The sequence below is a fragment of the Microtus ochrogaster genome, chromosome 10 (genome assembly GCF_000317375.1).
Source record: "Microtus ochrogaster isolate Prairie Vole_2 chromosome 10, MicOch1.0, whole genome shotgun sequence".
NCBI classification, from domain to species: Eukaryota; Metazoa; Chordata; class Mammalia; order Rodentia; family Cricetidae; genus Microtus; species Microtus ochrogaster.
Genome location: NC_022016.1, coordinates 57,219,104 through 57,229,440, shown reverse-complemented (window position 1 = coordinate 57,229,440; position 10,337 = coordinate 57,219,104). Strand labels below are relative to the sequence as shown.

Genomic DNA, 10,337 nt, shown 5'->3' with positions numbered 1-10,337 from the left:
GGCCCTGTGGGAGGATTGATGGAAGGTCGTGGGGTGACAGAGGAGGTAACTCAGGAGGGCAGAGAGGTTGGAATCAGGGCTCTGTGGTGCTGTGCCGGGATGTGGGCCGCGAGGAGCTGATGGAGGGGAGAGACTAAGTGAGGATCCTAGGCCAGATCCTGCTTTGGAGAGCTTGACAATGGCAGTGCCCTACATAAAGGGGACAGGGTCTCTGTGAGGAGGGCAGCTGGAAGGGAGGAAGGCAAAGCCAATGAGGAGCTAGCTGTACTATGAAGGGTTTTCCCTGGGAGTTTCCCAAGGGCAACTTGTAGACTCAGAGGCAGGTCCACGATAAGGAGATGTTTAAGGGACTGTCGAGGTGTGTGTGGTTACAGGGCAGGGGAGGATGAGGTGACTCAGGGAAGGCTGAGGATCGATGGGCATGTCCTCTAGACCCTGGGGAGACTCCATCTTGCCTTTGCCCATTCTCCCACCCTCCAAGGTGCTCCCTACATGGGACCTGCATTGAGGAGGGCTAGGGAGTTCAGGAAATGGAAGGCAGAGACCTCCTGAACCACACACAATGTATGGAGGGACTTACACTCTCTGAGAACCAGATCAGGGTCTCCATTGCTCCCTGACTTTCTGCCTCAGAGCTGTGAGGCCCCTGGTATAGGCCCCGTCTTTGCTGTTCTTCTCCATGTCCTGGTGGGCGTGTGTGTGTGGTATGGTGTGCGAGGTTGGGGATTGGATGATCACCTAGTGGCTTGGCTTCCCCCAAGAGGCCCACCTGAAACATCACCCCCACACCTCTCCAGCCATCACACACAACCTGTCTTCAAAGTACTGAGAACATTGTATTTATTAAGGAGTTGAAGTACTCAATTGACAAATATAAAATCCCCACCAGCCATCAAGTCTCTGGAGGCTCAAGATTTAGGGACAACTCAAAGGTGTTCCCCATCTTCCGCTAGCCCTTAGATGAACTTCCAGAACCCCCAAGGCCATATTTCCCACCTGACCTGTTGCAGAAGACTACACCCACTTTGCCTAGTTTCTTGGGTGACTTCAGTGAACAGGCAGTGATCAGTTAAGCCTACCTGCAAGTCATGGATAGACACCTGCATCCACTGTGGCCATCCCAACCTTTGTGAGGACCGCGTTGTCGTCTTGTGGGTGACCTCCTTGGGATATCACATATGGCGGGCACGTATCTGGTAGATGGTGCTTCCGAGAGGCTTTCCGTCGCCGGGGGCGGAAGACCTCCATGCATCTCTTGCCCACCAGGTAGGCAACCTCACTGAGGTTGAGTAGGATACAGATGGCGGCCGTGACTACCATGAAGTAGGTGAAGATCTTCTTCTCCGTGGGTCGGGAGATGTAACAGTCCACGGTGTGGGGGCAGGGATTCACAGAGCAAGCCACCACCCGCGGCATGTCATAGTCCTTGTAGATGCGGTGGAAGATGTAGAGGAAAGCCGAGTCCACAGCAGCCTTGAAGATGAGACTCAGCAGGTATGTCCACCACAGGCCACCCCTCTTTTTGTTCAGGTTGCTGTACAGGGCTGGGGCGTTGGGCCCGTGTTTGCGGCGGTGCTTCCGTTCCCGGTCTTCCCGGTAGGCCACATGCATGACTACAAGCAGGGAAGGACAGGTGACCAGAATGAGCTGCAGGGCCCAGAGACGCACGTGGGACACCGGGAAGAACTCGTCATAGCAGACGTTGGGGCAGCCTGGTTGCTTGGTGTTACAAATAAAGTCTTTTTGTTCGTCATCCCACACCTCCTCGGCGGCCACCACGTACACCAGCACTCGGAAGATAAAAACCACCGACAGCCAGATGCGGCCTAGGGCGGTGGAGTACTTGTTCACGCCGCTCAGGAGTCCCTGTAGAAACCCCCAGTTCATGTTGGCTGTGCCCTTGGTGTCTAACGTGGATGTGTGTGCACTAGTACGCTAACCTCTCTGGCCCTGGGAGTCACAAGGCCTGGGAGAACACGTGAACGGGAGCCCTTATAGATGATGCCAAAGCCAGAACCTGTTTCACCGCAACCACTCGGCCATCATGTCCTCACTCGCAATGACTCAGAGAAGGGATGGCCACAGTCCCCATGTCACGGCAAAAGTGTCTTAAGGCTAAGAGGTGGCAGGTACCTGCCCAAGATCTCCCAGCAGCAAGTAGCACAGATGGTCTTGAGCCCTGGTCTTCAGACTCCAAAAGTCAGGGTCTCTTTCCTTCTACAAACCAACAAGCACATGGGATATGATGAGCATCACACATGCACACGCCAGCCAGCCCCTTTCCTCCCAGGTCTCAGCCATAGAGCCTCCCTGTCTAGCATCAGACTGTCTGCTCTCCCATTAGCTCTGGGGACTAGACGAGGGCAAGGAAGGCCTTTATTGGTGGTCAGAACTGTTGAAATTTTCCCGGACCCAGCCCGGGCAGGGCCCTGTGTTGGGAATGCCCATTCTGGCTCTGTGATCTATATCTCAGAACAGCCTCCCTCCTCCCTCCTCATTCCTTTGTAGCTCTGGGATCTCTCAGCGGCATCCCTTCCCAGACTACACACGGGCTCTTCGGCACTCACTGTGGCTTGGCATCTTTCCCTCCCTGCTGTGTCCGAGCAAAGCAGATGGTCACACTTACTTATTCATCTTTTTTTTTATTGTCTTGAAATCTGGGTCACAGTGGGTTCCTCTGGAATTCCAACCATTTTATTGGTGTGTGTGTGTGTGTATGTGTGTGTGTGTGTGTGTGTAAGAGATGGGGAGGAGACAGGGGCTGGGTCCTGGTGTGGTCTTTGCCCTGTCATTGATCTTTGTTCCCAGGTACACTCCTCTTCTCTGACTGCCTAATTAGTGACTGTCTGATAATAGCATCTCCCATTATTTTCAGACAGGCATGTTCTGTGTACCCTAACTTTGCCATCCCCCGGGATGAAGTTCCTAGGATGCTCCATCTCAAGCCCTCCTTGCACCATTCCTGACTCAGCTCCTAGATTCTGCAGCCGTGTATCCCTGGGACACGTGCTGAACCCCCTCCATCTTCCCCTGCGGGGTACATTCCATGTACTCCAGTGGCCCAGTCAAATGTCTTCCCTGTTAGATTGCGAGAGGCTGGAAGCCAAGCTGTACATCTGCCTCCTGGGACCCAGCTCTCTGGCTGGTCCCATGCACTCTCAATGGATGCTTGTTAAACCCAACTGCAGCCTCATTCTTCCCAACCGCTTCTAGATTCTTCTCTGGTCCTCTGGCCTCCCTTTAGTACAGCACAACATTTCTTCCCCTCTGTGGAGGCTTCCTAGTGTTCCCTCAGGAACTCTGCCTCTCCTGCCCCCTCTGTGGAGCTAAGTCTCCAGGCTGAGGTTCCCTGGGACCTTTCCCCCAGATGTCTGCAATTCTCTATGATCCTCACCCTTCTTGGGTCCCCGTGGGTCCTCACTCTCCGGTGCCGGCTTGTCTGTCTGCCCGAGGGCCTCCTGGAGGCAGCTTTTGTTCCTTATTTCCAAGCAGGGTGGGGCTTTCTGAGCCAATGAGCCAAGAGAGAGTGCCGGGGTGGGTAGGCAGGCTGGGCGGAAGGACTTCCTTGGGCACAAGGCAGAGCGAACACCTGTGGCTCACACCTTGCTCCTCCAGCCCGTCTGGGTTGGTAGGTATGTGGGTGGGACTATAGTGATGGAGGAGGCAGAGTCTGTTGTCAAATCGTCCAGGGGCAGGATGGTACGAGTGTCACGGATCCTGTGCCTGTCCCTTTCAGCTTGTCCTATCTGTCCCCTGGCTCCCAACTCTCTCTCTTGCCCAGCCCTCAGGAGACTGGTTCTGAGGTCCTCAGCAGCTGGTTTCTATGGAAAGGGACACCTTTGATTCAGCCCAGGACTGTGAGCGTCCCTGTCCCTGCTGGGGCTGTATCTGGGGACAGGATCTTAGGCTGCTCTGTCTTGGAAACTAGACAAGCCACCTGGCTTTTCTAGACCAGGGCACCTACTGCCCTGCTAGAGATAAGGAATGCAGGTTGGTGACATGAAGCGCTGCTGTTGGCTTGGGGCCAAGCATGTAGGCTTGTTATGTGTCCTCTGTGTCCTAGGCCTGTCTGTTGGAAATGTCCCTGGGGAAGCCAGAGTGCCACCCAGCAGGCGCTTACAGGGGGGGGGGGTGTCTTGGGCTTGTGTCCCGCAGGGACAGTGAAGGTTAGTGTGCACCCAGGGAGGGGCCCCTGCCTCATTTCATACAAGCATTTATTGAACACTTCCTAATAGCGATGATTCACATGGATGTGGCCTTTCTTGGCTGGCTAACCCTGGTACTGCCAGGAGCTTGTCGATGCTCACAGTGACCCCCTACAGGCTATGCATTTGATAGCTCATTTTGAGGAGGAGCTGAAGTTGTCTGTGTTCTGAAGCAGCCACACCGACTCCAGAGTCTAGGCGCATTGCATCGCAACGTGCAGCTCTTCATGAGCCAAACTCCATCATCTCTATAGACACCCACAGCCCACGCTTCCAGTTGGGGCAAAAGGCTAGCTTTGGAACAGTCCCCAGGAAAAGCTAGAGACCCCTTTTCTGGAGGAGAGGATGACCCCTCGACTCCATGAAGGCCAAGACCAAAGGGAGCCTTGAATCTGTGAACACATTTATCTTTATTAATTTCTCACCCTGGGCCACACACGTGGAAGGCATTTGTTCATCTGTGCCCTCATGAAACTCCTCCCCCTTGTGAAGCCCAGTTAAGTGGCACTCAGTGTGTTTATTTAACAGAAAAGGAAACTGAGGTACAAAATAGAGGGGTAATTCAGTGAAGGCCACTCAGCCAGGACAAGTGGCCTAGAGCTGAGGGGCGGGTGCATCCCAAGCTGTGGGAGTCCATCCTTTGACCTGCCTCCAACTCAGCTCTTCTCCCCACCAGATACACCCATGAGAGACACTGGAACCTTCCAGTTCATGCCCACCCTGCCAGTCCAACCTAGGGACCCTTTATAGGATGGTTTTCTTCACATGGGCACGGGGACGGTCTGGTAAGAGCGGTGGGTGAGAGTCTGAGCCCAGAAAGATGAGGTCACCTGATAGGAGGTCCTTCTGTTTGCCTGGAGAGCTGACCCAGCTTGGGTTGTGCTCTGGGTGTGCAGCGAGTGCTCGCTTTGAAGCCGTACACTCAGAACACCGCTTTATCACCAGGTAGGCCAACTCCACAATGTTAAGCAGGATGCAGATGACGGCTGTGACCAGCATGAAGATGATGAAGATGTTCTTCTCTGAGGGCTTCGAGATGAAGCAGTCCACTGTGTTGGGACACGGTGCTGCATGGCACTTTACCACAGAAGGGAGGGTATATTTGGGGTAGAAGGCGTGGAACAGGTAGAGGAAAATAACATCTATGCTGGCCTTGAACAGCAGGCTGCAGACGTACGTCCACCAGAGTCCACCCCGCTTCTTGCCAGGGTACAGGTAAAGGTGTCCCATGCCTACTTTTTCTTGGTACTTCTTCTCTCGAGCTTTGCGATAGGCCACATGCATGACCACAAGCAGGGAGGGGCATGTGACCAGGATGAGCTGCAAAGCCCAGAGTCGCACATGAGACACAGGGAAGAACTCATCGAAGCAGACGTTAGTACAGCCTGGTTGCCTGGTGTTGCAGTCAAAATCCTTCTGGTCTTCACCCCACACACGCTCGACTGTCACCAGGTACACCAGCACTCGGAAGACGAAGACCAGGGACAGCCAGATGCGACCAAAGGCTGTGGAGTACTTGTTGACCCCACTTAGGAGCCCCTCAAAGATGCTCCAGTTCATGATGGACGCAAGGGTGGGCTGCTCCTGCAGAGGAACGAGAATGTGAATTTCCCATGTTATGGAATGCTCAGTCTGAGCACTTCACAGAAATGGGTCATCACAGCACTAGGTACCATAATCACCCCCCATTTTACAGCTGAGAGAAACTGAGGTTTAGAGGCGTTTATGAAGTTACGTGACTATTAGATGCAGAGCTGGCATGGCGGCATAGGTTATTAAATCAGAGCAGGCCTGCTCATAAAAGTGGGTGTGTGCTGAGGCCAGGAACCAGTCATCCTGAGTCCCTGATTCTTGGGATAGTCCCCTTTAGATTCCACCCCCCCCCAGGGGACCCTACTCTCTGTCCCTTGCTGGTTTAGGGGACGAAACTGCAAATATCCAGGCAATTAGGTGCCACTTACCTGAAGGCAGGACAATTTAGATTAAAATAGGGAACCACAGTGCTCTTTATACAAGAGGTTCTCCAGAGCAAGCAGATGGGCCAGTGCCAACTATTGTTTCATGACACCCTGGTCCAGAGGCAGACAACAGGAGTTGCGAGAGAAAACGATTCTGTGTTCAAGGCAACTTGGCAAATAGCTGGGTTCAGCAAAATTAAGTAGGTCCCTTTACTCACCCATGCTAATAAATTCACTTTGTGACTCCCTCAAAGAGGGATGAAACAAGGCAGCATTACCCAAACTCCTCTGACCACAGAGCCCCCTTTCATCCGGATACAGCTTTGATCAGCTTGTTGGACAGCTTTGTCCAAACACCAGCATGGAAAATGGTGTTTGGGTGGGTTCTGCTGGTGAACTTGGTGTGAATGACCCACGGAAGCCAATTCATCTTTTGAACCAAAGCGTTCCTACTTCTCCACTAGGGAGCACTCTCTTTCTGATTCTTGGGGAGATGATGGGGGTCCACCGAGGCCAAGGCACCGTGGGCTCACTCTAAGAAGTTTTGATTAAAGGAGGGAGTCACACACTTTTACGTGCTGGCACTTTTACGTGCTGGCCTGGGTGGAAAGTCACGATCCACGCGAGCTGAAGGGTCAGCTGCAAAGCAGGGTGTGGCCTCAGCCAACTCAGATCGTGTTTATGCAGTAAGGGGCACTGCTCAAAGCATTTTGCAAAAACCAGTATTATTCCCTCCATGGCCAGGGCTATGGTGTTTTTCTTACCTAGAGGAGGTCAGAGAGGTTGAGCAGTTCCTTGGCCTTACCTAGCTAGTAAGTAACAGAGTCGGGACTTGCTGCTAGGCAGGCTGGTACCCGAGTTCACTCTGCAAACTGTCCAGTTTTGAGTTGGGGTCCTTTCCTTAAGTATTAGGGGACTGCTTGCTCTTCCAATTCATCTCCTTTCTCTGCCGGGTTGGTCTGGGGTGAGAGCGTCTGGGGGTGTCTCAACGCCTCACGCCATCTGTCTACATCACTCACCACTTGGCCACATGGTGGCCTTGCTTTGAGTCACTGACTCCTCTGCCCAGTCCCGTCTCCGGTGGGTGGAGCTGGCAGAGACTTAGGGAACACCCAGGGAAGCCTAGCCCTAACCCCAGGGCTCTGCAGGCTCAGGCATTGCTGCTCGGTCTGCAGCCCAGCTCCGCCCTGCTCAGCCTCTTTCCCACTCAGCTCCAGGCCCCCAGTTCTGTCACCTCTGCCCATTGGGGGCAGGAGGAAGAGCCCAGAACAGAGGGAGCAGGGCTTCCCTTCACCCTAGGAACCAGGGATGGCCCATTCATTCAGGCAACCTCCCTTCAGCCTCCTCCAGAAAACCCGTCCCTGTTGGTGTGCTTTTCCCTACGAGGCGTGCCGAGTCCTGGGCACATCTGAGTATAGAGGCCTTTACCTGAGCAGCGACTCCTCAGGGCTCCCTAGTACCGCTCCTGGAAGCCAGCAGCTGGGGTTCAGCAAGCATCAGAATTCATGTCAGAATCAGGGAAGGGTTTCTGGGGAAGCTCATACTTAGGGCAGAGGCTGTTGAGCAGCCCAGGCGCGTCCTGTTGGCCAGGAGGGATGGGGGGGAGGGGAGGAGCTGTGGACTGCGTAGTCATTGGCTAGGTCCTGGGCCTCTCAAAGACTGCCTCCCAGGAGGCTGAGGAACCTAGGAATTTCGTCCTTTCGGAGCAGAATCCTGGCATCCTCTAGGAGAATCCCTACACTCCCGTCTTTTCATCGTTGCCCTGCCCCCTTTAAATTCTTCCAGAATTCCTCTCTTGCAGCAGAAGTCCACACCCCTGCATTCACGTCCTGTATCCTCCTGTCTGTGCCTCACACCCTGGTTTTGACTCTCACTCCCCCTTTTCAGCTCCTGGTTGCTTTGGTATGATGGAGCCTTCAGATACAGCCCAGGTTGGCCTCCAGCTCTGGATCCTCCTGGTTCAGCCTCTTTAGTGCTGAGAATCTCCGCGTGGGGGACTAATCAATGCTGACCACACACCCAGCCCCATTGTAGCTCCTGCCTGGATGAAGCGTGTCTGCCATACAACACTTTCCCTCCCAACTGCCGTCTCGAGCCCTGGAGAACGAGGCAGCATCTCGGCACTAGGCTCTGAGACCTTTTAAGCACCCAAATTACCAGACACAAACAAACAAAACCAAAAAACAAGCAAACGAACACCACAGAAAAGTTTGTGTAACTCAGTCAACAGTGCGCTTACCTAGCAAGCAAAGACTTGGGTGAGATCCTCACCAAGACATAAAACGGGTGTGGTAGTGGGTGGTGCGTGCCAGGAATTCCAGCACTGCAGGAGTTAGGAACAAAAGGGTGAAGAGTTCAAGGTTATTCCTCTCTCCAGCACCAGTCTGAGGTCAGCCTGGGCTAGACGAAACTGTCACAAAACAAATAGCATAAAAATGAGACAGACACGTGCAGGGTTTATAGGATGAGAGCGATCTGCAAGCGGGCAGGCTTGGCTCCCTTGGTTTCAGTCGCCCAAGTAGCGCTGGATTGCTCAGCATTTCCACCAGCCCTTGTGTGAGTGGCCACCACGGTGCCCTACTCTAGATTTTTGTGTGACACACGCATTCTAAAGAGCAGGTGAATTCCGTGACTAAACCTGGTGTGAGGCTCCCCCTGATGGAGGAGAAAGGCTGGTCAGAACCAGCTTCTGCAATGGTTTATGGCACATGGGTTGCATTTGGGACTTGGTAAGCAACTGTGGTACTTTTGGTGGGTTCTGTTTTGGTTGCAAGGCCACCGACAGAGAGCGAGGGTGGGGTGGGATGGGGAGTGGGGGAGGGACTTAGGAGGAACAAGTGGGGAGTGAGGTGTAAGGTTTCCTGCAGGGGTCTTGATGTTGGGGAGTTCTGCAGGAGACACAGCACCAGAGGATTGGGGCCAGGCAGAGGTCTCAGGAGCACTTGCCTGGTAGAGAGCAGGTAGAGGCAGGGGCACTGGTGGAGAAGGAAGCAGATAGAGAACCAGATAGGGCCAGCAGGGGTGGAGAGAAGATGGCCAAGGGGAATCCCAGAAGGAAGCCAACAGAGCACTCTGGAACTTGCACCAGAGCGATTTCACTCGTGGGGTGGGAACAGAAACGAGGGTGTGGATGGAGAAAGCACAATTGGTCCCTTTTCTTGATTGCAAGGGAAGGAGCAAGGCGGGGCTGCGGGTGGAGGGACAGGGCTGAAGGGAGTGTGGGGTTTGCTCCTTCAGGAGAGATGTCTATCCAGAGGGAGGGCTGTGACTCGCACCTGGTCTTGCTTCACCTCCCTCCTCATCCATCTCCTTCCCCACGGGCTCTTTCTGGCTCCAGTTATCTGGCTTCACCCCTTCCGCACACACTCCTGGCCCAGGTGGCCCTGGTCTTCCCGCTGGGTCACCCCTTCTGGCCTCCTTCCGGGAGCTGATATCAACAGCAGGGGGATGGATGGGAGGTGGGTTGCCTTCTGGAGATATTCAGGGCCTGGGGCTCCTCTGATAAGGCGGCAGGAATGCCTGGGTGCCCTGGCCCAATTGCTGACCCCATAACCCCTGCTTCCTGAGGACAGCAGCTGTTGCTCTGTGTGCCTGTTCCATCCACTCAGGAAGGGGGCAGGGCTGGAAATCCACAAGGACTGATAACATCAGCTCTGTCGTTGGGCTCTTTTCTCCTAGTCAGAGCACATCAACCTGCCTACATGTATCATCTATGTAGCAACCTCTCTCTCTGGGCCGCTTCCCAACACAGCAGTCCTAGGAAAACACGGATCACATCAAAAAATAAAAAAAAGGTGTTGAAGGCCTTTGATGGCTTCCTGATGTTCTTGAAATAAAGGCCCATCTGGCTAACGTGGCCCGTAGCACTTGGCACAATCTAGTTTCCGTCACCTTCTTCACCCTCCGCCCCTTCCTTCCAGCCTTCCTTCTCCAGCACCCTGCCCTTTGCTCACTTTCTCCTCCACCAGACCACCAGACTCTCCTTCCTACCTCGGGGCCCTAGGACCTGTGTACCTTTTCAGTTTATAGTTTCCTCTTCCTCTTTCGCCTCCTCCTCCTTTCCTGTTTCTTCTTCCTTTTTATCTTCTTTGAGACAAGGTCTCACTATGTAGCTTTTGTTAGCCTCACTATGTAAACTCAGAAATCCACCTGCCTCTGCCTCCTAAGTGCTGGG

At 53.8% G+C, this 10,337-nt stretch overlaps 2 protein-coding genes across 2 annotated transcripts; both read right to left on the bottom strand.

Moving 5' to 3' along the window:
* Positions 1-1,086: 1,086 nt before the first annotated feature.
* Gjb4 (gap junction protein beta 4) lies at positions 1,087-1,887 on the bottom strand. Its single transcript, XM_026782389.1, has one exon. The coding sequence runs from the start codon at positions 1,885-1,887 to the stop codon at positions 1,087-1,089; it is 801 nt and encodes a 266-aa protein (XP_026638190.1).
* Positions 1,888-4,598: 2,711 nt separating this feature from the next.
* Gjb5 (gap junction protein beta 5) lies at positions 4,599-7,733 on the bottom strand. The gene is made up of 2 exons (XM_005353220.1): positions 7,592-7,733; positions 4,599-5,789 (listed from the first exon to the last, which is right to left on the bottom strand). The coding sequence occupies exon 2, from the start codon at positions 5,763-5,765 to the stop codon at positions 4,950-4,952; it is 816 nt and encodes a 271-aa protein (XP_005353277.1). The 5' UTR covers positions 5,766-5,789; positions 7,592-7,733; the 3' UTR covers positions 4,599-4,949.
* Between the last annotated feature and the right edge of the window lie 2,604 nt (positions 7,734-10,337).

Bases quoted from the DNA above. Each gene is read 5' to 3' on its own strand.
- Gjb4 (XM_026782389.1), bottom strand. From the start codon at position 1,887: ATGAACTGGGGGTTTCTACAGGGACTCCTGAGCGGCGTGAACAAGTAC.
- Gjb5 (XM_005353220.1), bottom strand. From the start codon at position 5,765: ATGAACTGGAGCATCTTTGAGGGGCTCCTAAGTGGGGTCAACAAGTAC.